General features: G+C 41.7%; 1 protein-coding gene across 1 annotated transcript in view; it reads right to left on the reverse strand.

The window, feature by feature from the left end:
• The window catches only part of LOC135525661 (A-kinase anchor protein 6-like), a 277,280-nt gene that overhangs the window by 132,126 nt on the left and 117,581 nt on the right, over positions 1-27,573 (reverse strand). The window contains 2 exon segments of the mRNA XM_064953416.1: positions 525-645; positions 8,625-8,764. Coding sequence (XP_064809488.1) covers positions 525-645; positions 8,625-8,764 — 261 coding nt within the window.

Genomic DNA, 27,573 nt, shown 5'->3' on the forward strand with positions numbered 1-27,573 from the left:
ACAGAAGAAGCCTATCATCGATTCCATAGGCAGCCGCATCGTCATGTCGCAACTTCAGCACCATGGACAGCAATCCGTATTTTTTACTTTGTGAGTGGCTGTCTGGCTGACACATTCGATTACAGGGGGGTCAAGAAAACGGCGTTACGCCAGAGACCACCATCCAGACATCATTGCAGAGCACCACCACCCAGTCAGTAACAGACATCCAGTAACAGAGATCCAGTAACACCCAGTTACAGCCAGTCAGTCACCCAGCCAGCCAGCCAGCCAGCCAGCCAGCAACAGTCAGTCAATAACAGTCCATCAGTAACAGTCAGTCAGCCAGTCAGTAACAGTCAGTCAGTAACAGTTAGTCAGTCAGTCAGCCAGTAACCATCAATAAGAGACAGCCAGTCAGTCAGTAACAGTTAGTCAGTCAGCCAGTCAGTCAGCCAGTAACCATCAATAAGAGCCAGCCAGTCAGTCAGTCAGTCAGCCAGTAACAGTCAGCCAGTAACAGTTAGTCAGTAACAGCCACTCACCTTGTAGAGATGCTGCTGCTGCTCCTCTGACATCATCAGCTCGTGGCTGTCCGTCAACACAGAGTCCATGTCCATAAGCCAATCCCAGAGCTCCTGGAAGTCAGACTCAAACTCCTGCAGACTGGAGTCCAGGAAGGAGGAAGGAGAGGTAGGAGTGGAGAAGGGTGGATGGAGGAGAGGAGGGAGGAGGGGGAAGAGGACAAGGAGAAGGAGCTGGGGTTAGAGATGACTCGGCTGTGAAATATCCTGCAGAACACAATGACTGTCACATCCTCACTACCCCCCCAAACGCCCATCACCTAATGTCCACCTCCTCCTCAGCTTAACCGTCAGGTTGAAAAGAGGACTAGAAGGGCAGCAGGACTTTACAGAAGGAATATTTGACAAGCGGTGGCAATTACTGCTGGCGCAGTAGTAGAGCTCTGGGTTCAGGAGGGTGCAGGAGGAGTGAACAGGGTTAGGTGCATACTGGATCTCTGACCAAGCTAGTGAGTGACACCTCTACAGCACAGAAACATCTTAATTAAACATGACATACTGGATATCTGACCAAGCTAGTGAGTGACACCTCTACAGCACAGAAACATCTTAATTAAACATGACATACTGGATCTCTGACCAAGCTAGTGAGTGACACCTCTACAGCACAGAAACATCTTAATTAAACATGACTTCAACTCTGCTTCTTCCAACCCTCCACACATACCTCCCTCCCCCTTCCAACACTCTCTCCCTCCCTCTGTCACAGCCCAATCTCTACTTCCCCCTCCCCAGCCTGTGACATGAAATAACATCAAAGATTTATGAAATGAACAAGGGCAACTGCTCACACAAAGACATTATCGTCAGGGCTTTGGTTTAAGGCTCGGAGGGTGGCTACATGTTTAGACACATTAGTGGTTCAAATCGTTTCGGTATTAATCTAGGCTTCTCTGGACATTGTTGTGTCAGGCTGCTGATGTCACTCCCTTCCCTTTCCCTCGCCTCACATTCACAAAGCCGTCGAATGGAAACTACTATGAATGAGATTGCATAAACAACCATCAAACTGGGAAATATGAACACAACACACACTCTCTATTTTCCTTTATAGCAGCAACAGAGTTAACACAGGAGCAGGTTTGAGTTTGGGCTTAGTACTACATACTGTATGTCACTTCAATGAGCATGGCGGAGCTCTTTGTATGAGCCTTTTCAAGTTTACAGTTTGATTAGTCATATGTACAGGATACATTTACATTACATTTACATTTAAGTCATTTAGCAGACGCTCTTATCCAGAGCGACTTACAAATTGGTGAATTCACCTTCTGACATCCAGTGGAACAGCCACTTTACAATAGTGCATCTAAGTCATTAAGGGGGGGGTGAGAAGGATTACTTATCCTATCCTAGGTATTCCTTGAAGAGGTGGGGTTTCAGGTGTCTCCGGAAGGTGGTGATTGACTCCGCTGTCCTGGCGTCGTGAGGGAGTTTGTTCCACCATTGGGGGGCCAGAGCAGCGAACAGTTTTGACTGGGCTGAGCGGGAACTGTACTTCCTCAATGGCAGGGAGGCGAGCAGGCCAGAGGAGGATGAACGCAGTGCCCTTGCTTGGGTGTAGGGCCTGATCAGAGCCTGGAGGTACTGCGGTGCCGTTCCCCTCACAGCTCCGTAGGCAAGCACCATGGTCTTGTAGCGGATGCGAGCTTCAACTGGAAGCCAGTGGAGAGAGCGGAGGAGCGGGGTGACGTGAGAGAACTTGGGAAGATACACATGGTATACATTGCCCAACCAAATGCTTACTTGCAGGTTCCTTCTCGACAATGCAACAATAAGAAATAGTACAAGATAAGAATACGAACATAAAGTAAATGGCTCAGTAGAATAGAATAAACATTTTAGCATAAGTCTAATACAGGAAGGCACAATTTAAATTCCAATATTTACAGGTGTATTGGGGAAGGGGGGATGGGGGGCAAGTGTATAAATGGAGCAGTATAATAAGAGTCTGGTAGCAGCAGTTGTAATATGTTCTCAGGTGTGGAGAATCAGAGCAGGTGGTCAGTCCAGTTCAAATGTTCAGCAGTCTGATGGCTTGTGGATAGAAACTGTTTCTGAGCCTGTTGGTATCAGACCTCATGCTGTGATACTGTCCGCCCGACGGTAAGGGAGTGAACAGCTTGTGGCTGGGGTGTGTGGGGTCCTTGATGATGTTGTGTGCCTTCCTCAGGCACAATTTTGAGTAGATGTCCTGGATGGATGGAGGCATGGTCCCAGTGATGTACTGAGCCATCTTCACCACCCGCTAGAGGGCCTTGCAGTTGTGGACAGAGCAATTCCAGTACCAGGCCTTGATGCAACCGGTCAGGACGCTCTCGATGGTGCAGCGGTAGTATTTGGAGATAACCCGGGGCGGTATGCCAAAATTCTTCAGCCGCATTAGGAAGTAGAGACGCTGTCGCGCCCTTTTGACAAGAGTGGTGGTGTTGTTGGTCCGTGACAAATCCTCAGTGATGTCAATGATGAGAAACTTAAAACTCAAAATCAGACATTGATTAAAGAAAATGAAAATATGGACCTTTAAGTCCTTGTTATACAGTAGACATTGATCATATCAAAACAGGGGAGACAGGAAATGGGAAACCATGTGTCAAGTGAAGCCTCAGAAGAAGAATGTCACCCTGAGGCATTCAACTCCACCACTCATTATATGGACGCTGCCGTAGGCTTTTTATAATAGATAAATACGTTACAATATTCCATTCGGTGATTTAGTTTTTTTCCTCGTCAATACCAAACTAAATTCTTGTAGAACAAGATATCTGTTGGCATCTAACCAAACAAACACATTAGAGAATCAAATCAAGGCTCACACAGCAGGATCCATTTGTCAGAGCTACTTTATAGCCTTTTAAACTGTCACAATATTTCTCTGTCAGTTGCCTTGGACGTGTACAAAGCACTTACTGTACCCCCCCCAAACCTACCCTTTTAGCGTTTATTTTCGAAGATCATTCTTCCGCTCACTCTAACTCCTTCCCTCTCCCTCAGCATAAGGAAAGTAGACATGCGTTAAATGTTACCGTGTTAATCATAGAGGTAGGTGCTACCTCTGTGCTCAGTGGATGGCTGGGTGGGTGCTGCACACTACAGCCCCGGCCTGACAGGAACACTAGTGTTTCCCTCCTCTATGCTGTTCAAATCAATCTTAACATCAATCTCACAGGGGTGCTGGCTGCCTGATAGGAGAGCAGTGCTACATACTGTGCCTAACGTGACACCCCCGCCCATCACTTGAGCCGCTGTGTCTCTGAGCAATTGGAAGGAAAGGTTGGACGTCTTATTGACACTTCTCGCATCTCAGTTAAATGACACTTTTATAGAAAGGCCCTTTTAATTGATGGTGTTAATTGCATCTGCTGCTAATGAGGGAATTTAAGATCTATCCCTGTATGGTGCCTTTAAACAAGCAGGGCTGACTTAGGCTGCAACTCTGAAATGGCACCCTATTGCCTATATAGTGTAGTGCTCTGGTGCGCTATAGGGAATAGGACAGAGGCTTTGGCCAAAAGCAGTGCACTATACAGGGAATAGGGTGCCATTACGGACACACATCTTAGAGAAACCTCCCCTCTGCCTCTCTTTGGGTGGAGCCTTTTGAGTCCCTCTCTCAGTCTCAGTGAATGGCAGCAGTGCCGTATTTATCAGCTTCAAGGTTGAGAGGTGTGCTATTGAGTCGACAGGCAGGGAAACACAGCGTCGGGTGGTGGCGGCGAGTCAGCCAGCAAGAGGAGAGGCAGCCTCGGCTATAGATTTCGACAGCACCTCCCCGAAGACATGCAAAGGGCCAAAGAGTCAAAACAATGAATCATTGAGCAGGCAGCCATCATTAAAATTCAAAGGTTCATTATGGTTTTCCACAAAATAAATCATTACAATGAGAGGCTTAAAAGGATTAAAATGAGGCTTGATTCAAAGCCAAGGGAGGAGAGTCAGTTTTAAGTCTGCTGCAGGACTGACTGGGGAGCAGGAGACTCAAACAGAAATGGAACCTGCCTACCGACATACCACTCAGGGTACTGTTGAATAATCTGTGGTCGAATAATCCTTTAAAATTCAATTACTAACATGGGTTAGAGGAAAGGCTTTTTCCAATTACATATATAATTGTTCTAAAATCAGGAGACACAGAAATGTAGCCTACCTACCAGTGGTGGCTGGAGATATCGGAGGACAGGCTCATTGTAATGGCTGGAATGGAATAAATAGAACAGTATCTTTTACAGATACAATGTGTTTGATACCTTTCCATTCCATTTTCATAATGAGCCTGTCCTCCTTTATCTCCGCCCACCGGGCTCCTCTGCTACCAAGCACTGAGGGTACTGTGTTGAAGAATATGGGGTCAAATAATCCTCTAACATTTGCTTATGAACATGGGTCCACTTCAGGCTTAAAGGGAAGGATTTTACCAATGAGATGTATAAAATCATTATTGTTAAAATATCCTGTGCAACTTGAATTGGTTTTGGTGTACAGGTACGAACAACAGCTCTGTGCTTGGTGTCCATTATGCCCACTCACATTTTTATATTGCTTATCATCAGCACAACAAACATAACTCTCCCATTCCTAGTCTTTGAAGTGTGTATTTTCCCAGTGAGTGGAACAGTAGCTTGTTTAGTACAGTAGCTAGCTTCTGTGTGTTAGTGATAACCACTGGGGGAGAGAGACCCTCAAAGTAAGGCATGAAACAGCAGAGAGAACCATGACAAAGAGTTGTGCTGAGCTTCTGCTGTACACAGCAGATTACAACGTTAAGAACGTAAGGCCCAGTTGAAAAAAAGTGTGTGTGAGATCTCATTCCATTGTGAATAAACATAATGCTTAAATTGACAGACCAACTTCTTTTGTAGAAAATGAAAGCCTTATTCTTCTTCTTTGCAAGAGATCACATTATATTGTCCCAAGCTTTAGTGGTTGTAGTGGTAGCTAGAATAAACAGTCATCATTGAGATGCTTCCATTTTCTGTACAGTATATTTCTCTCACTTCAGTAAATCATTTGATGTCAAAATAAAAGATTCCATTTCAAATAAAAGACCCCGTTTCAAAATAAAGGACCATGTTCCCAGAATGGGCTGGCTGGTACAGTTGGCTACCTAAGACCGTCAATACTACTCACCAAAAGTGCAATCATTGGACAATAAATTAGACGAGGTACGGACACGAATATCCTACCAACGGGACATCAAAAACTGTAATATCCTATGTTTCACGGAATCGTGGCTGAATGACGACATGGATATTCAGCTAGCGGGATACACGCCGCACCAGCAAGATAGAACAGCACACGAGGGGGGGGTCTGTGCATATTTGTAAACAACAGCTGGTGCACGAAATCTAAGGAAGTCTTTAGATTTTGCTCGCCTGAAGTAGAGTATATTGTGATAAATTGCAGGCCACACTAGTTGCCTAGAGTTTTCAGCTATACTTTGTGGCTGTTTATTTACCACCACAGACAGATGCTGGCACTAAGACCGCACTCAGTCAGCTGTATAAGGAAATAAGCAAACAGGAAACCACTCACCCAGAGGCGGCACTCCTAGTGGCCGGAGACTTCAATGCTGGGAAACTTAAATCAGTTCTAACAAATTTCTATCAACATGTTAAATGTGCAACCAGAGTGGAAAAAAAATCTAAATTAGCTCTGCCTCCATTTGGTAAATCCGACCACAACTCTATCCTACTGATTCCTGCTTACAAGCAAAAATAAAGCAGGAAGCACCAGTGACTCGGTCTTTAAAAAGTGGTCAGATGAAGCAGATGCTAAACTACAGGACTGTTTTGCTATCACAGACTGGAACATGTTCCGGGATTCTTCCGATGGCATTGAGGAATACACCACATCAGTCACTGGCTTTATCAATAAGTGCATCGAGGACGTCGTCCCCACAGTGACGGTACGTACATACCCCAACCAGAAGCCATGGATTACAGACAACATTCGCACTGAGCTAAAGGGTAGAGCTGCCGCTTTCAAGGATGCTTACAAGAAATCCTGCTGTGCCCTGCGACGAACCATCAAACAGGCAAGGTGTCAATACAGGGCTAAGTTTGAATCATACTACTCCGACGCCCGTCTTATGTTGCAGGGCTTGCAAACTATTACAGACTACAAAGGGAAGCACAGCCGAGAGCTGCCCAGTGACACAAGCCTACCAGACGAGCTAAATCATTTCTATGCTCGCTTTGAGGCAAGCAACACTGAGGCATACATGAGAGCATCAGCTGTTCCGGACGACTGTGTGATCACGCTCTTCGTAACATGTTTCAAGCAGACCACCATAGTCCCTGTACCCAAGAACACAAAGGCAACCTGCCTAAATGACTACAGACCTGTAGCACTCACGTCTGTAGCCATGAAGTGCTGAAAGGTTGTAATGGCTCACATCAACACCATTATCCCAGAAACCCTAGACCCACTCCAATTTGCATACCGCCCAAACAGATCCACAGATGATGCAATCTCTATTGCACTCCACACTGCCCTTTCCCACCTGGACAAAAGGAACACCTATGTGAGAATGCTATTCATTGATTACAGCTCAGCATTCAACACCATAGTACCCTCAAAGCTCATCAGTAAGCTAAGGATCTTGGGAATAAACATATCCCTCTGCAACTGGATCCTGGACTTTCTGACGGGTCGCCCCCAGGTGGTGAGGGTCGGTAGCAACACTTCTGCCACGCTGATCCTCAACACTGGAGCTCCACAGGGGGGTGCATGCTCAGTCCCCCCCCCCTGTACTCCCTATTCACCCACAACTGCATGGCCAGGCACGACTCCAACACCATCATTACGTTTGCAGACGACACAACGTTTGCAGACGACACAATCACCGACAACGACGAGACAGGGAGGAGGTCAGAGAGGAGGTCAGAGACCTGGCTGGGTGGTGCCAGAATAACAACCTGTCCCTCAACGTAACCAAGACTAAGGAGATGATTGTGGACCACAGGAAAAGGAGGACCGAGCACGCCCCCATTCTCATTGACGGGGCTGTAGTGGCGCAGGTTGAGAGCTTCAAGTTCCTTGGTGTCCACATCAGCAACAAACTAGAATGGTCCAAACACACCAAGACAGCCGTGAAGAGGGCACAACAAAGCCTATTCCCCCTCAGGAAAAGGATTTAGTTTTGAGATCCTCAAAATTATACAGCTGCAACATTGGTTGCATCACTGCCTGCTCGGCCTCCGACATCACGGCACTACAGAGGGTAGAGTGTACGGCCAAGTACATCACTGGGGCTAAGCTTCCTGCCATCCAGGACCTCTACACCAGGCGGTGTCAGAGGAAGGCCCTAAAAATTGTCAAAGACCCCAGCCACCCCAGTCATAGACTGTTCTCTCTACTACTGCATGGCAAGCGGTACCGGAGTGCCAAGTCTAGGACAAAAAGGCTTCTCAACAGTTTTTACCCCCAAGCCATAAGACTCCTGAACAGGTAACCAAATGGCTAACCGGACTATTTGCATTGTGTGCCCCCCCCTCTTTTACGCTGATGCTACTCCCTGTTTGTCATATATGCATAGTCACTTTAACTATACATTCATGTACATACTACCTCAATTGGGCCGACCAACCAGTGCTCCCGCACATTGGCTAACTGGGCTATCTGCATTGTGTCCCGCCACACACCACTCGCCAACACCTCTTTTACGATACTGCTACTCTCTGTTCATCATATACTGTATGCGTAGTCACTTTAACCATATATACATGTACATACTACCAAAATCAGCCTGACTAACCGGTGTCTGTATGTAGCCTCGCTACTTTTATAGCCTCACTACTGTATATAGCCTCGCTATTGTTATTTTTCACTGTTTTATTTATTTACTTACATATTCTTCACCTAATACCTTTTTTGCACTTTTGGCTAGAGCCTGTAAGTAAGCATTTCACTGTAAGGTCTACACCTGTTGTATTCGGCGCACGTGACAAATACATTTTGATTTGATTTGAAGTTGAAGACGTCTGATTGTGGAACTGTATAACATAGTCCAGTGAGTCCCCATAAGTACGGTGGCCCTGAGGATCAATGGTGGCGACCTACCTGTTGTATTTGGACATCTGGGCGTACTCCCTCCCAGTCCTCCTGATGGTGCCAGTGCAATACTGCTGGCTCTTCAGTTTAAGACTCAGCTGGTCCAGGACATCCCTCTGAGCCTCCCAGTGGCTCTGCAGAAACTCCCCCTGATAACATAACACATCAAAGGACACATTAGGGTCATGTTCATTAGGCACAAAACATTGGAAAATTAGCTGAAAACAAAGAGGGACCACCTGGACATTGTTGTTTTCTGTAGAATGTTTGAAAACATTTAGCGACGGTGTGACCTACTGAAAAAGACCCAGCACTGGGAAACTAAAGCCATTCTGGTAAACAAAGGTTGTTACATTGTCAGATATTATGTTATGTTGATATGAGTGTATAATTCAACACAACATTGGTTATTCGCTTTATACAAATGCCTGCCACTAATACAAGAGGTGTGATTGGTGGTTACTTGAATAAGATGTCCTATGCAATAAAGATGATAGACATAATCAAGAGCCCAAAAGATTGTCCACTAGACAAAATGCGCAGCCATGTTGTACTGTAGGAATATCAAATCCCACAATACAGCAACATTACCAAAGTGCTTCTATTAAGGTGAGGGTTTCTGAGCATCAGACAATCAGAAATCCACGCAGGCCTTGCAGTGGATCTGTAATTGCATACAAAATATAGAGATGAACCCAATGATGTGCCAATGAACAACCCCCCGCACAGCAAGTTTAGTTTTTCTTCATTAACACTGTATGAACTGTTTTTTGTTTGCGTGCCGTTGACACCGTTTAATCTATTTTGCCAATGCCTCTACAAAAGGTCAAATAATTCCATGAATGTAAACTGCTCCTCAATCAAAAGCACACTCGATAATAAACAAGTAAATCAACAGTGTGTGAGAGTGTGTTATATGAAACTCAGCAGTCAGGCCTCAATGCTCTGTTCATTTGGGAAGAATGAAATGAACCTAACTAGCTAGGAGCTCCATGAAAATTAGCAGACACAACTGTGCCAGCGAGTTATCCTTCTCCTTCCCAACCTCAAAGGAATTTTCCTTCATTTCTGATTCACTCATGGAAGGCGTGTCATGATCCTATTTACCCAATCCGATTGGAGCTGTTTACACACACACAATAATGACTAATGCAGACTACAAACAAACGCAATTTAGCACCAGCCATCTTGAGTTGAAACAGGAAAAGGCTACAGTAGTAGAGGAATGTTAGTTAGACAATGAAAAGCATGAGCTGGCACACACCCAAAAACTTTAGCAGAGGTGCTGACTAGTGGTGAGTGAACTGTAGGCTATCAAAACAAAGAGGTGCACACTCGATATATGTACAGTGGCAAGAAGAAGTGTGTGAACCCTTAGTAATTACCTTGATTTCTACATAAATTGGTCATAACATTTGATCTGACCTTCATCTAAGTCACAACAATAGACCAACACAGTCTGCTTAAACTAATAACACACAAATAATTATACGGCTTCATGTCGTTATTGAACACACCGTGTAAACATTCACAGTGCAGGGTGGGAAAAGTATGTGAACCCTTGGATTTAATAACTGGTTGACCCTCCTTTGGCAGCAATAACCTCAACCAAACGTTTTCTGCACAACGGTCAGGAGGTATTTTGGACCATTCGTCTTTACAAAGCTGTTTCAGTTCAGCAATATTCCTTGGATGTCTGGTGTGAACCGCTCACGAGGTCATACCACAGCATTTGAAAAATCGGGTCAGAACTGTGCCACTCCAGAAGGCGTATTTTCTTCTGTTGTTGATTTAAATCTGTGTTTTGGGTTGTTGTCCTGTTGCATCCCCCAACTTATGTTGCGATTCAAATGGCAGACAGATAGCCATAACATGCTCTTGCAAAATGTCTTGATAATGTCTTGGGAATTATTTTTTCTGTTGATGATAGCAAGCTGTCCAGGCCCTGAGGCAGCAAAGCAGCCCTAAACAATGATGCTCCCTCCACCAGACTTTACAGTTGGGATGAGGTTTTGATGTTGGTGTGCTGGGCTTTTCTTTCTCCACAGAGTGTTGTGTGTTCCTTCCAAACAACTCAACTTTAGTTTAGTCTGTCCACAGAATATTTTGCCAGAAGCACTGTGGAACATCCAGGTGCTCTTTTGCGAACTTCAGACATGCAGCAATGGGTTTTTTTTGACAGCAGTGGCTTCTTCCGTGGTGTCCTCCCATAAACATAATTCTTGTTTAGTGTTTTACGTATCGTAGACTCATCAACAGAGATGTTAGCATGTTCCAGAGATTTCTGTAAGTCTTTAGTTGACACTCTAGTATTCTTCTTAACCTCATTGAGCATTCTGCACTGTGCTCCTAGGGAGAGTAGCAACAGTGCTGAACTTTCTCCATTTATAGACAATTTGTCTTACTGTGGTATGATGAACATCAAGGCTTTTAGAGATACTTTTATAACCCTTTCCAGCTTTATGCAAGTCAACAATTCTTAATCTTAGGTCTTCTGAGATCTCTTTTGTTCGAGGCATGGTTCACATCAGGCAATGCTTCTTGTGAATAACAAACTCAAATTTTGTGAGTGTTTTTTATAGGGCAGCACAGCTCTAACCAACATCTCCAATCTGGTCTCATTGATTGGACTCCAGGTTAGCTGACTCCTGACTCCAATTAGCTTTTGGAGAAGTCAGTAGCCTATGGGTTCACATACTTTTTCCAACCTCCAATGTTTAAATTATGTATTCAATATAGACAAGAACAATTCAATATTTTTTGTGTTATTAGTACACTGTGTTTGTCTTTTGTTGTGACTAAGATGAAGATCAGATCAAATGTTATGACTAATTTATACAGAAGTCCAGGTAATTCCAAAGGGTTCACATACATTTTCTTGCCAGTGTACAAGCTCCCAGTACTTCAGAACCACCACAAAGTTCGAACCAATAAATAACTGCCAGCTTATTTATATGTTCATGGGTTGCCTGTTTCGTCACAATATTGTTTTGAACATTCATTTTGGACGGATGCCCGACTGAGCATCCTTCTCAATGCATCGTCAACAAGCACTGATAAAGATTTCATCCAAAGTGCTGTAACGATATACGCTGAGAGTTGGGAAGCAAGTTCAGGGAGTGAATGTTTTAATAAATAAACACAACATAGATATAAAATAAGAAACACGGACAATGCACAGACATGGCACAGGAACAGAAGCCATAACGCCTGGGGAAGTAACCAAAGGGAGTGACATATATAGGGAAGGTAATCTGGGAGGTGATGGAGTCCAGTTGAGTCTGATGATGCGCAGGTGCGCGTAACGATGGTGACAGGTGTGCACCATAACGAGCAGCCTGGTGACCTAGAGGCCCAAGAGGGAGCACATGTGACAGTGGCTTGGAAATATAATGACATTCATAAGGAGGCAAATAATTAGAAGGAAAACCTTTTGTCATCATTTTGATGTCACCAGATTGACTTTAGATGTAGTATAACTTTAGCTAGCCAGCTAAGGTTGAGTGGAGGCCACCGGATTTGATCTAGCTAACGTTAGCATGCTAGCTATTTCAGAGAACTTTGCAAGCTAATGACAACATTGCCATCTGTCTAAAGTCAATTTGACAACATGATAATGCTGGCAAAGTTGTTTTCTACTAAATATTTGACTACTTTATCAATGTCATCGTATTTCCAGGCACAATAGTGTAATTTAGACTAAACCGTAGTTAGACTCCGTCCAGAATGACTGGGCTTATCACCACTTTAGTGCACCACTATGGCGCCACCGATAGAGGGCGGCTTGAGAACGTTCATAACTGTCACGCCCTGGCCTTAGTATTTTGTTTTTTCTTTATTATTTTGGTCAGGCCAGGGTGTGACATGGGTGATTTATGTGTCTTGTCTTATCTAGGGGTTTATTAGATTTATAGTGTTGTGTTTAGTAGAGTTGTCTAGGAAAGTCTATGGTTGCCTAGAGTGGTTCTCAATCAGAGGCAGGTGTTTATCGTTGTCTCTGATTGGGAACCATATTTAGGCAGCCATATTCTTTGGGTATTTCGTGGGTGATTGTTCCTGTCTCTGTGTTTTGCACCAGTTAGGACTGTTTTCGGTTTTCCACGTTTTCTTGTTTTGTATAAGTATATTGTTCTGTTATCATCTTTATTAAAGATGTTTATAAATAACCACGCTGCGTTTTGGTCCTCCTCTCTTTCACTGGAAGAAAACTGTAACAATAACAATAGCATGACTTGACCGAGTGATGGAGGTGCAACCTTTGAATAGTGTGCAACTCTTAATTTTTTATAGCCTACAGTTAGTAATAATATATTATACTACTTAGTAATAATATACATTGCATTCGGAAAGTATTCAGACCCCTTCCACTTATCCACATTTTGTTACGTTACAGCCTTATTCTAAAATGGATGAAATAAAGAAAAAATCTCAATCTACACACAATACCCCATAATGACATCACAATACCCCATAATGACATCACAATATCCCATAATGACAAAGCGAAAACAGGTTTTTAGAACATTTTGCAAATGTATAAAAAAATATATAAACAAAAATAACTTATTACATAAGTATTCAGACCCTTTTCTATGAGACTTGAATTTTGAGATCAGGTGTATCCTGTTTCCATTGATCATCCTTGATGTTTCTACAACTTGATTGGAGTCCACCTGTGGTAAATCCAATTGATTGGACATCATTTGGAATGGCACACACCTGTCTATATAATGTCCCACAGTTGACTGTGCATGTCAGAGCAAAAACCAAGCCATGAGGTTGAAGGAATTGTCTGTACAGCTGCGAGACAGGATTGGTTCGAGGCACAGATCTGGGGAAGGGTACCAAAACATTTATGCAGCATTGAAGGTCCCCAAGAACACAGTGGCCTCCATCATTCTTAAATGGAAGAAGTTTAGAACCACCAAGACTCTTCCTAGAGCTGGCCACCCAGCCAAACTGAGAAATCTGGGGAGAAAGGCATTGGTCAGAGAGGTGACCAAGAACCCAATGGTTGCTCTGACAGAGCTCCAGAGTTCCTCAGTGGACACATCCTTGTTCGTAGTTATGAAAGTTTCTCTGAACTTTAATATCGAATGGAGTTGACCTTCCATAGAATGCGCATGAATAAAATTATCAAAGGAAGATTCAACACAACAGAACAACCGATTGTTTCGACATTCACAAAACATTCAGAAAGAATCTCCATTGAAATCAATCCAACACAAAACGTGACAATCACTTTGGTGGTTGATTCTTATTGAGAAATGATATGAGATATTGAAGCATATAGGCCCAATTCAGTTCTCATTCATTATTTGTGTAATCCCTGCAAACGAAAGAAGGTAATATAAGACAAAAATAGTAAAGCCCTCAAAGCCCAATAAAACAAATATAAATGTTATCTTCAAATATAAGGAACACGAGAAGCTGTGAGTATAAATGATGTGATATTGAAGGCAGTGGTGGATTTGAGGAAGAATCACAGACTGACAAAATAATGTCCATGGGCTGTTTGGAGGACCAGATGTTTCGAATAAGCAAATTCATTTGAATCAAAATATTCAAAAACAGAATTGTGTAACAATGTCTTTTCCCTTTCTTTCATCAGATATCAAAAAACTACAAGAGAAAGAAAGAAAGAATAAAAGAAAGAAAGAAATGGGAATTTTGAAGCTGCAATGCAAACAGAATACTGGTCTTATTTGAACCACCTGGGGAACAATATAACATTTACAAGGAGGGGTATGTGCCTCTGGTGAACACTAGTTGGTATGGGAACAGTAGAGCCGAAGGTCTGAGGATGCCTCTTAAACTGTATATTTAGGCAATGTGACATAAAGCTGTGTTGGTTTATTTATTTTATCGTTCTCTCTGAATGCAAGAGGCATCGTGGCGAGATTGGAAACTGTGGGAAGTCACCGCCAACCACCCTGCCCACCTGCCATTTGTGTTCAAAACACCCAGGAAATACATTGGCTTGTTAGAAATGTCTCCCATCAGGGTCGTCCTGTTGTGCTGTGCTGTGCTGTGCTTTGGCTGTACTGGAAAGGAACGGACGGATGGATGGGGAATGGAAGCATGCTCAGAAAATAAATTCAGCTGTTGGTTGTGTGGGGTCGGAACCCATGAGTTGTAAACGGCTGAGGATTCCATTAAAGTATCTTATACATTTACAAATACAACAGTGAAGCTTCACCTTCAAAACAACCAACAACCCTTATGGGAATAAGCCACCATTTTGAAATCCTGATCATCAATAGAGGAGTGTTGTGGAATTCTATGCACTGTCTCCACATTGTTTTCTACAAAATATTTTCTTTGGCATTCTCTTCTTTACAAGTTTCCATTTAAAACATGCTGTAAATTATTATTTTCAAGAGAGTGGCTCTCTGTAGAGACATTGAAAAACATTTGAAAACTATTACTTTCAAATCATTGGCCATAAAGTCTGGATTTAATGTGGTCTCCTTGCATAAATTATGAGACTTTACTGCCAAAAACACTGTTATTATAACAGTGTGTTCTGACATGTGCATTTGTTATTCATGATCACGTATATAATATTATCACTGCTATAATATAGTAGCCGTATACTGTAGCTATTGTTACTGTTTCTGGAATATACAGTATTAAACTGCTATTTAAAATAGAAGCTAGTTCATTTCTATGATTGCTATGATTGATTGTCCATGTTGCTTTGGAATGACAGTTGCACAGCTAACTCCCTCTACTCGTTTAGTACAATGATTTAACAGAAAGCCTCTGCATTGAAAGCCTCTACTGTCATCATATCATCATGATGAGCCTGTTGAACAACATGAGGGGGTGAAATGTCTACATGGCACAGAGTTGGGCTGGCTGACTTCCACAGCATCACCACCAAGTGACTTGGACCTTGACGTTCAAGTCTCGGTGGAATACTTCTGTGGGTTACTCTACCTACGGTACATATGTTCCTACACCTTTAAGAAATATATTAGGGGAGTTTCAAAGGTTTAGCTCCTGCAACATTTATCAGTGCGTGAAATTAGCAATTGCTAGGAGCTAAATTGCTGCTTCTTATTTAATGTTGTTGCTGAAAGGTGACATTAAATCACTGATCCCTGGCTTCCAAGAAGTCAAAACAGCAGCAGAGAGAGACAGACAGAGACATCAGTGTGATGAGGAGTGTCCCCACTACTCACATTCTATCTAATATGCAGTCAGACTACTCACGTCTATCTAAAACACAGTCAGACGACTCACATTCTATCTAATACGCAGTCACCGTCTATCTAATACACAGTCAGACTACACATTGTCTGACTACTCACCGTCTATCTAATACACAGTCAGACTACTCACCAACTACCTAACACACAGCCAGACTACTCACCATCTATCTAATACACATTCAGACAACTTATTCACTGTCTATCTAATACACAGTCAGACTACTTACTCACCATCTATCTAATACACAGTCAGACTACTCACCATCTATCTAATACACAGTCAGACTATTCACCATCTATCTAATACACAGTCAGACTACACACCATCTACCTAATACACAGTCTGACTACTCACCGTCTATCTAATACACAGTCAGACTACTCACCAACTACCTAACACACAGACAGACTACTCACCATCTATCTAATATACAGTCAGACTACTTACTCACTGTCTATCTAATACACAGTCAGACTACTTACTCACCATCTACCTAATACACAGCCAGACTACTCACCATCTATCAAATACACAGTCAGAATACTCACCATATATTTAATACACAGTCAGACTACTCACCATTTATCTAATACACAGTCAGACTACACACCATCTACCTAATACACAGTCAGACTACTCACCATCTATCTAATACACAGTCAGAATACTCACCATCTATCTAATACACAGTCAGACTTCTCACCGTCTACCTAATACACAGTCAGACTACTTCCCCACTGTCTACCTAATACACAGTCAGACTACTCACCATCTATCTAATACACAGTCAGACTCCTCACATCTATCTAATACACAGTCGGACTCCTCACATCTATCTAATACACAGTCAGACACCTCACATCTATCTAATACACAATCAGACTCCTCACATCTATCTAATACACAGTCAGACTCCTCACATATATCTAATACACATGCAGACTCCTCACATCTATCTAATACACAGTCAGACACCTCACATCTATCTAATACACAGTCAGACTCCTCACATATATCTAATATGCAGTCAGACTACTCACGTCTATCTAAAACACAGTCAGACTACTCACATTCTATCTAATACGCAGTCACCGTCTATCTAATACACAGTCAGACTACATATTGCCTGACTACTCACCGTCTATCTAATACACAGTCAGACTACTCACCATCTACCTAACACACAGCCAGACTACTCACCATCTATCTAATACACATTCAGACTACTCACCATCTATCTAATACACAGCCAGACTACACACCATCTACCTAATACACAGTCAGACTACTCACCATCTATCTAATACACAGTCAGAATACTCACCATCTATCTAATACACAGTCAGACTCCTCACATCTATCTAATACACAGTCAGACTCCTCACATCTATCTAATACACAGTCAGACTACTCACCGTCTACCTAATACACAGTCAGAATACTCACCATCTACCTAATACACAGTCAGACTACTCACCGTCTATCTAATACACAGTCAGACTACTTACTCACTGTCTATCTAATACACAGTCAGACTACTTACTCACCATCTATCTAATACACAGTCAGACTACTCACATCTACCTAATACATAGTCAGACTACTTACTCACTGTCTATCTAATAAACAGTCAGACTACTCACCGTCTATTTACTACACAGTCAGACTCCTCACATATATCTAATACACAGTCAGACTCCTCACATCTATCTAATACACAGTCAGACACCTCACATCTATCTAATACACAGTCAGACTCCTCACATCTATCTAATACACAGTCAGACTCCTCACATCTATCTAATACACAGTCAGACTCCTCACATCTATCTAATACACAGTCAGACTCCTCACATCTATCTAATACACAGTCAGACTACTCACCATCTAGAACATGAACTATCGCAACTCAAGTCATCAAGCATGTGTGAAGACCTAAATGATGAGCGAATACATTGAGATACATATAAGGAAGTCATCACACAGTCAAGAAGAGGGGGTTTCTTTTGGGCATATCTTAAATGCAATACTACTCAGAGACAATGAAAACAAAGAATGTATGTAAAAACTTTAACTACAGATTGAAAGACAACCATTAACAACACATTCATATAGTGTATTAGACAGCACTAAAATGTGTGTTTGTTCCTAACTCTCATACACATACATATTTGTTCCTATCTTTGAAAACAACAGAAATCTGAAATCCTTCACAGGCTCAGAATCAGCACACCTACCTGCCAGCCCCCCTGAGATCAACATAGAGAGGAGAGGCGGCACGGCGGCATCCGGCAAACAGCTCAGATGAAGATATTTCCAAAGAGGAGCCAAGTGCTTCAGGCAGGTGTTACACCGAGAATCCATTAATATAGGTAATTAACATTAGCCACCATTTTAATTAACATGGAAACTAATTAGGAAATAATTGAGTAAAATCTGATCTTAATTCTAAATCGGAGAAAAGCTGGTATCAGATCTGGCTGCTTGACAACATGCCTTCCTTTGAGTTCGGGGAGCTGAAATGAATGTTTTTTGGGTGATGTTGGATGACAGGAGTGGAGGTTTTCAATGAGAATTGTAGAGGAAAATAAGTCAAAAGGCACAGAATCAAGCCTTAATATCAGGGTCTGTGTTATGTTCACATTTCTCTCTCCCTGAGACACAGTGGTAGGCAGATTGCAGCATAACATCAGTGCCAATGCATTGAGAGAGATACAACTAGCTACACCGTGCTTGTTCTAAAAGTCTAGGAAGGTTCTGGAACACAACCCTACCTGAATCATAGCTGAATTTCTGTCTGTCTGTTTCTGCCTACCTTTCTGTCGGTCTGTATGTCTCTGCCTGTCTGTCTTCTGTTTGCCTGTCTTTCTTCTGTTTGCCTGACTGTCTGTCTACCTATCCACTGAACGTTATATATAGAACACAACAACATGATGTACCCATTCAATAAATGCTAGAATATGGACATGTCTTAGCAGCAAGTCAGGTATATCAATGTTCAAAGTCATATTAAAGTGAGGTCTAGAAAACACACACATTTCATAGTACAGTTTCTACCCCCAAGCCATAAGACTGCTGAACAATTAATCAACTGGCCACCCGGACTATTTGCACCCCCCTTTGTTTTTACACTGCTGCTACTCGCTGTTTATTATCTACAGTATGCAGTCACTTTACCCCTACCTACATGTACAAATTACCTCGACTAACTTGTACCCCGCACATGGACTCTGTATAAAGCCTCGTTATTGTTATCTTGTGTTACATTTTTTCATTTTTCATTTTCTACTTTAGTTTATTTAGAAAATATTTTCTTAACTCTATTTTCTTAAAACTGCATTGTTGGTTAAGGGCTTGTAAGTAATAATTTCACGGTAAGGTTGTATTCGGCACATGTGACAATTAAAATGTGATTCGACTTGACTAGATTCCAATCAAGAGCTGTATAATACTACAAATAAAATCTACCTTAAAAATCAAAAGATGATCCTAGTTCACTAGGTATTAGATGAATTAATGCTAGTATTTCCTGGCTCCTTCCAGAAACCGCTATCACCTCTTAGCCATGGCTGCTGTGGTGGATCGACAACAAAGAGGAGAAAAAGCAGAAGTCGGAAACATTCCTTGGAGCAACTGCTTTTAAATGCTCTTCTTGGCAATCACAGGGAAGAAATTGATTCCAGCAATAAGACAATGAAAGCAATTGTAAAGATTGATGCAGAAAGCTGGAACGTAATGCACAGGGCCAGGTTGACTATTTCATTAACAGTAAGACAAAACTCCAGAACGATTCGCAATGACAAATGCCCGGGACCATTATATGCACATTCCAGGTAAATGCTTGGGGCCAAGTTAGATTTGATTTCTCTGCCCCATTGTATCTCTATTTAGTATTTGTTGTATTTGTTCCAGATGGAAGGTGCTGCTGGTAGCTGTAGTGCTAGTAGAAGTGGTGATGGTGAGGTAATATTGTACATTCCTTTAGCTCAGGACAACCTTGTTGCCTTATCAGAAATCTCATTTTTTGAACAATATTACATACAGTCTAAACCTGTGATGACAAATCAATATCTCTACCAGGGATCCTATAACCTCAGAGACAGCGCTAGAATTAGTGATCCATCTATTTCTGTTGGATTTCCTGTTCAGTTAGTACACTCTTTGAAAAAAAGGTGCTATCTACAGTAGAACCTAAAAAGGGTTCTTAGACTGTCCCCATAGGAGTACATTTTGAAGAACCATTTTTGGTTCCAGGTAGAACCCTTTTATGTTCCATGTACAACCCTTTCCACAGAGGGTTCTACATGGAACCCAACAAGGTTCTACCTCAAGAAAAAAAAGGGTTCTCTAATGGCAGGGATGGGAATCTGGCGGCCCACTCCCCTTTTGAAGGCCCGCAGACCAATTTCACAAATATATATTTTTAATGTATTATTTATTTTTTAGTAACTCAAGTCGGGGTCTCAACTTACTGTTGAGAGTTAAAATAATAAAATACACAAGGAGACATTTTCGAAATGTGGTTGTGCATCAGCAGTCACTCAATTAGCCCATGTCAGCAAAATAAATGTGATTGGTAAGTTAGTCTCGAGGCCAGCTATGTAAACGTGTAGTTAGCATGGTCGAATTACAGATATCTCACGTCTAAACCTGTGTTTAAAGCTGCTCAGTATTAAGATCCAGAGATTTGGACTCGAGTCACAAGACTTGTACTGGCGTCTGACTTCAGTCACAAATTTGATGACATGCGACTCGACTTGATAGAAAATAAAATAACTTCAGACTTGACTGTGACTTAGAGCCTCAAAACTAGACTTGACTTGAGACTGAAGACTTGACACGGCCCTACCTGTTTTGAGCCCTACCTGTTTAGCTAAAAAAAACAGGGGGTTGCCTGTTTTGCATGTTAATTTGGCCCCCTCAAAAATGTCATATCAGTTTGCAAACAATGTAAAAAAAACAACAACATTGAGTTAATAAACCTGCATACAAACATTGTGTATTTTTTGCTTTCTTGAGTAAGGCTGCTCCAAAACGCAGCTGTTTCAGCCTAGCTCTGTGCTTTCTGTGGTGGTGGGGCAGCCAACGGAATATACAAAGCGTAGGGGTTGGTAATGTTCTCTAGTTGCGCAGTGATTGGCTCAGTGTTCTGTCATGAGGACACTACGTCACCGCAAAATCTATGGGGGAGAGCTCGAAAAATCAAGCCCCTTGGGTGCTGTCATAGAGTTACAATAGAAGTGCCTATCCAAGAAGGTTCAAGGTCATTGGCCACAGATAAAATGACGTCAAATCACGTTATATATAGCATAGCTGTGATTGGACTGATCATGGCAACATCATAATTTCAAAATCTAGCAACTCGACGAGCAGTCATAATCATGTTGACAATCTACTTGCAAATTCTTGTCATATAAAGAGAAATTATAGATAAAACGTATCGTTGTTCATTGGACATAAACATTGCACAACAAGTTGGAAATCGTAAATTCAACAATGAGTGGTTTGGAAGGAATCAGTGGCTAACTGTAAGCATTGCAAAGCAATCACTAGCCTGCTATTCAGTGGAGTGGATGTGTGGTCCAAGTCTGCTTTATGATTTACATGCTGAACGCTACTGGGCTACATATAGCCTACCATTGATATAAATACCTTCGCTTATTCGTTCTGGTCACTAACATAGGTGACAGCATACAGCATTGTACCAAATTCTTGTTTCTAAAACATCTAATCTACAGTGGTTCTTCCTTCAAAAGATGCAGCGTACTGCAGCACAGCTTGTGGGGTGCCGCAGAATTCTATGGCACTTTATTTAAGTGTCCGCCATTGTTGCCAGAATGACGCAATCTGCCATCATCTACCACAAACGGTCGCAGCTAAACTCAAAACTTTTAAAGGAAGAACCACTGTCACGATTTCCACCGGAGGTGGCTCCTCTCCCTGTTCGGGCGGTGCTCAGCGGTCGTCGTCGCCGGCCTACTAGCTTCCACCAATCCATTTTTCCTTTTCGTTTGTGTCTGTCTGTGTTTTCCTTACACCTGTGTCCTATTAGTTAATCGGTGGGTTTATTAACCTCCGCTGCCTGCTATTCTTTGTGCGGGATTATTTAGCTGTTTGCTATGTTAGGGGTGCGTGTTTGCCCCACAGGGTTTTGTCTCACAGTCGTTGTACCGTTTTGGACTGTAATTAGGAGTAGAGGTTTCTCCTCCGTGTGTTGCATTTATTTCCCTGTGTGTGTGGCGACTTCGTTTGGGCGTGTTCCCCCACCTGTTGTTTGTTGAGTTGGGACTGCTAATAAATGATTGTGCTACTGGGACTTCCTTGCTCTCCTGCACCTCCCTCCTCTTAGGAGGCACGTAACAACCACTGTATGCTTCAGAACGAAAAAGTTGCGAATCTTGACTGTTGACCAGTCAACAGAAATGGCACGCAAAGCCGGGCTCACATATACAGATTAGAGACCAGAAAACGCTTGTTTAAATGTACTCCTGTTTGGCGTGGTGAAAATAGAGTAGCCTACCTAAATGAATATTATCCATATAAAATACAGTTTAGGTAATCTGCTACGGACGCATCTATGCCAGAACAATGGGCTACCTAGTTATTTCATTGATCATTTTCTTATTTCTGATAGGACTAGTTTGGATGGGTTATAATGATATACCTCAGTGGTGGTACTAGCTATATTTCTAAAGATAGCTGGAACATCGCACTACATTCAATACTTGCGCTGCTGTTCACCCTGTGCGTGCGTGCATGTGCTTGCGCCGGGATCGCCAGCTTCGAACCACTCCTTGTTTTGGGGGTCGCTAGCGAACAGATTGCTGATTTTCTGTACAGCTACAGGATCGGTTGCAGCGCAAACTTCAAATTGCAGGGACAGAGTATTACCATAAATTAATATGCAGGGAGGAGTATTACCATAAATTAATATGCAGCTCCCTCCAAAATGGTTTGGTGATGAAGAATATTAACTGTTTACTCACCAGCAACGGGACATCAATTAACAATTACTAGCATTGGCCTACTGGTCTTTTGGTATGTCCATTTTTGTCAAGCATGCCTTTAGAATTTGTTGTTAAAATCAATTATTACATAATCAAAATGTGTTGTAGACAAAATAATGAAAAAGGGCAAATATTCTGTTTAGTGGGACTAAGGTTCTATCTGGCAAAAAAATAAATAGATATTGAGAATCAAAGTTTTCACATCTCAGATCTCAGAACTGTTTTGTAGTGAATTCTTCTTTCATAACCCATTAAGGTCCTCATCTTAAAACATTGACTCTGTACATTAGGTCAATGTGTACCGGTACCACAAGCACATTGTCTAGCTATTGTTATTTTACTGCTGCTCTTTAATTACTTTTTCCTTTTATTTCTTATTCTTATTTGTATTTTTTAAACTGCATTGTTGATTAGGGGCTTGTAAGTAAGCATTTCACTGTTGTATTCAGTGCATGTGACTAATAAAATTAGATTTGATTTAAAAGGTCCCTGAAGTCCAAATGTCCATCTGGGTTCAACCATAAGGTTCTATCTGACACATGTTCTGTTTTTAAGAAGACTGTAGCTATTTGACCACATAAATGACAGAATAACACTTCTAACACATCATCAAATACATTAAGATTTTTCTCATTATGATCTTCAGATGAATTAGAGTCATGACTGAAAAATGTGACAACATCATTACGTTAAGTTTTCTGACCGTGCTTGTTTTTTGCTTGCGTGCCATTATTGCTGGCTTGACTAGCGAAGACCATACTTAGAGGGAGATGGCAAAGACATATAGTACCAGTCAAACGTTTGGACAAACCTACTCATTCCAGGGTTTTTCTTTATTTTTACTATTCTCTACATTGTAGAATAGTAGTGAAGACATCAAAACTATGAAATAACACATATGGAATCACGTAGTAACCAAAAGTGTTAAACAAACCAAAATATATTCGATATTCTTCAAAGTAGCCACCCTTTGCCTTGACAGCTTTGCACAATCTTGGCATTCTCTTAATAAACAGCTTCATGAGGTAGTCACCTGGAATGCATTTTAACGTGTGCTTTTCAAAAATGTACGCGTTTGAGCCAATTAGTTGTGTTGTGACAAGTTAGGGGTGGTATACAGACAACAGCCCTATTTGGTAAAAGACCAAGACCCATATTATGTCATGAGCAGCTCAAATAAGCAAAGAGAAACGACAGTCCATCATTACTTTAAGACATGAAGGTCAGTCAATCGGGAAAATTTCAACAACTTTGAAAGTTTCTTCAATTGCAGTCACAAAAACATCTAGCGCTATGATGAAACTGGCTCTCATGAGGACCGCCACAGGAAAGAAAGACACAGAGTTACCTCTGCTGCAGAGGATAAGTTCATTAGAGTTACCAGCCTCAGAAATTGCAGCCTGAATAAATGCTTCACAGAGTTCAAGTAACAGACACATCTCAACATCAACTCTTCAGAGGGGACTGCGTGAATCAGGCCTTCATGATTCAATTGCTGCAAATAAACCACTACTAAAAGGACACCAATAAGAAGAAGAGACTTGCTTGGCCCAAGAAACACAAGCAATGGACATTAGACCGGTGGAAATCTGTCCTCTGGTCTGAAGAGTCCAAATTGGAGATTTTTGGTTCCAACCTCCATGTCTTTGTGAGATGCAGATTAGGTGAACGGATTATCTCCGCATGTGTGGTTCCCAATGTGAAGCATGGAGGAGGTGTAATGGTGTGGGGGTGCTTTGCTGGTGACACTGTCAGTGATTTATTTAGAATTCAAGGCACACTTAACCAACTATGCTACCACAGCATTCTGCAGCAATACGCCATCCCACCTGGTTTGTGCTTAGTGTGACTATCATTTGCTTTTCAACAGGACAATGACCCAACACACCTCCAGGCTGTTTGACCAAGAAGGAGAGTGATGGAGTGCTGCATCAGATGACCTGGTCTCCACAATCACCCGACCTCAACTCAATTGAGACGATTTGGGATGAGATGGGCCGCAGAGTGAAGGAAAAGCAGCAAACAAGTGCTCAGCATATTTGGAAATTCCTTCAAGACTGTTGGAAAAGCATTCCAGATAAAGCTGGTTGAGAGAATTCCAAGAATGTGCAAAGCTGTCATCAAGTCAAAGGGTACCTACTTTGAAGAATCTCAAATCTCAAATACACTTTTTTGGTTACTAAATTATTCCATATGTGTTATTACATAGTTTTGATGTCTTCACTATAATTCTACAATGTAGAAAATAGTAAAATTAAGAAATATCCTGGAATGACTAGGTGTGTCCAAACTTTTGACTGGTACTGCATGTTCTGATTTCGTTCTGGATTTGTTTAGGCTTGTGATTGGATTGCAGATATAAGTTCATATTGCCAAGTTCTAATGGGTTAATGCAGATAGTTCTATCTAGTTTTTAATTTCTTTCACATAAAATTGACTTTATCAAAACTCTAACTTCACAGACATATGAAGAACCATTTATAGATCCATTACATGTGACTGACTCAATTTTGACAAAAATATCAGATATAATTTAGAATCCCAAGGTCTAGATTTGTAGTTGAACAAGTCATTGCATGTATAGATATTTATTCACTTGGGAAGATGGATGGAGCCAAATACAGGACCATTCTGGAAGAAAACCTGATGGAGTCTGCAAAAGACCTGAGACTGGGACAGAGATTTGTCTTCCAACAAGACAATGATCCAAAACATAAAGCAACATCTACAATGGAATGGTTCAAAAATAAACATATCCAGGTGTTAGAATGGCCAAGTCAAAGTCCAGACCTGAATCCAATCGAGAATCTGTGGAAACAACTGAAAACTGCTGTTCACAAATGCTCTCCATCCAACCTCACTGAGCTCGAGCTGTTTTGCAAGGAGGAATGGGAAAGAATTTCAGTCTCTCGATGTGCAAAACTGATAGAGACATACCCCAAGCGACTTACAGCTGTAATCACAGCAAAAGGTGGCGCTACAAAGTATTAACTTAAGGGGGCTGAATAATTTTGCACGCCCAATTTTTCAGTTTTTGATTTGTTAAAAAAGTTTGAAATATCCAATAAATGTCGTTCCACTTCATGATTGTGTCCCTCTTGTTGTTGATTCTTCACCAAAAAAATACAGTTTTATATCTTTATGTTTCAAGCCTGAAATGTGGCAAAAGGTCGCAAAGTTCAAGGGGGCCGAATACTTTCGCAAGGCACTGTATGACTCGAGACTTGACCCATTCTACCTGGGACTCGACTTGAGACTTGAACCTTGTGACTTGAGACTTGCTTGTGACTCGAATAACAGTGACTTGGTCCCACCTCTGTTAGGATCACCCTCAACCACCCCTCCCTCTCTCTCCGTTCTAGGAAGTCAAATGTAAAATATTACCAGCCTCAAAAACAGATATTTACTGACTTACTGTACCACCTCAGGTATACCCAGAGTGTAATCTCTTTGAGAGAGAAATTATGTATTTGATTTGTTTGATTTTAATAGATAGCAATTAATACTTAACAAATGGGAAGACATTTCTGTCTTGCTAATGCTGTGTTTTTATCGTCTCCACTCTAGTTCCCTGCAGCTAATCTGGGCGTATGGTCACTAGAGATGGCTTGGGCTGACAAATGAGTTAAAGACTACATTACATAGGCAAGATGTGGTGAGTGTAACCAAGATAGAGAGAGACTGGAAGAGTTTAGAACAATCCCTCATTGTCTCAAAATCCTCCTTGCATCTGGGAGACTAAGCCAGGGTGGGGTTAAGACAATACACCCCCGGGCAGATAACGACAGGATGAACCCAGAGTGGCTTATGATGCCCCAATCTGCATGGAAGAGGTGGAACCAACCATGACTAAACATTCTTAGTGTCAGCTATATAAAGAACTCTGCATTTGTGTAAAGGTTAGGCTACTCGGTTGACTAGTTTCATTATTGCAATAATTAATCGATATTGAATAAAGATGATTGTTTGAAGAAATGACAAAGTCTCTCTCACTTGATTAGAATATTCCACGACATCTCATAATAAAAATGTCAACCATTGGATTTGTTAAGGCATCTTATGAATATAAAGGCTATTAACAGTGTGTGTGCCTATGTCTATGTGTGTGTTTGTGCCTGCCTGTGTGCTTCTGCGCATGTACGTGCGGGTGTGCACTGTGTGTGAGTTTCTGCATGCTTGTGTGTGTGTGTTTGCCTGTATCTGAACTCTGAGGGAAGAAAAGAGAAACTACTTAGATCCTTGTTAAATCCTCCACCTCCTCAGCAGAGCACCGGGCCAGCCAAGCCAGCTAACAAGATGACCAGAGGTTAACCTGCCAGGGAAATCTCAACCTGCCAATTGACAGCAGCTAAACGGCCCTGACACTGGGCTGCTGTGCTCATTCCAACCAGTAAGCCACCTTCAAAGTTGCTGTCAGGTAAATGACCTTGTATTTCATTAACTGATAATTAAATGGATTTATTCCACTAACAGTTTTAATTAAAATGCTAGAAATATTGATTACCTCTATCAGCTCTACTCTCCCCAGATGAAAACTAGGTTTTAGAACTGTTTATTTAGAGAGGGAGTAGAGAATTACATTACTTTCAATCTCTAAGACACTAAATAAGGCTGCCCCACGCAGAACAAAAAAAGTTACATGTTTGTGATATTTGATTCATTATTTCACAATCCATTTTTGTTACCTTGATATTTAATTAAAATATAATTTCAAAACATAATTAAGTTGCCCA

Source organism: Oncorhynchus masou, chromosome 32 (genome assembly GCF_036934945.1).
Source record: "Oncorhynchus masou masou isolate Uvic2021 chromosome 32, UVic_Omas_1.1, whole genome shotgun sequence".
NCBI lineage: Eukaryota > Metazoa > Chordata > Actinopteri > Salmoniformes > Salmonidae > Oncorhynchus > Oncorhynchus masou.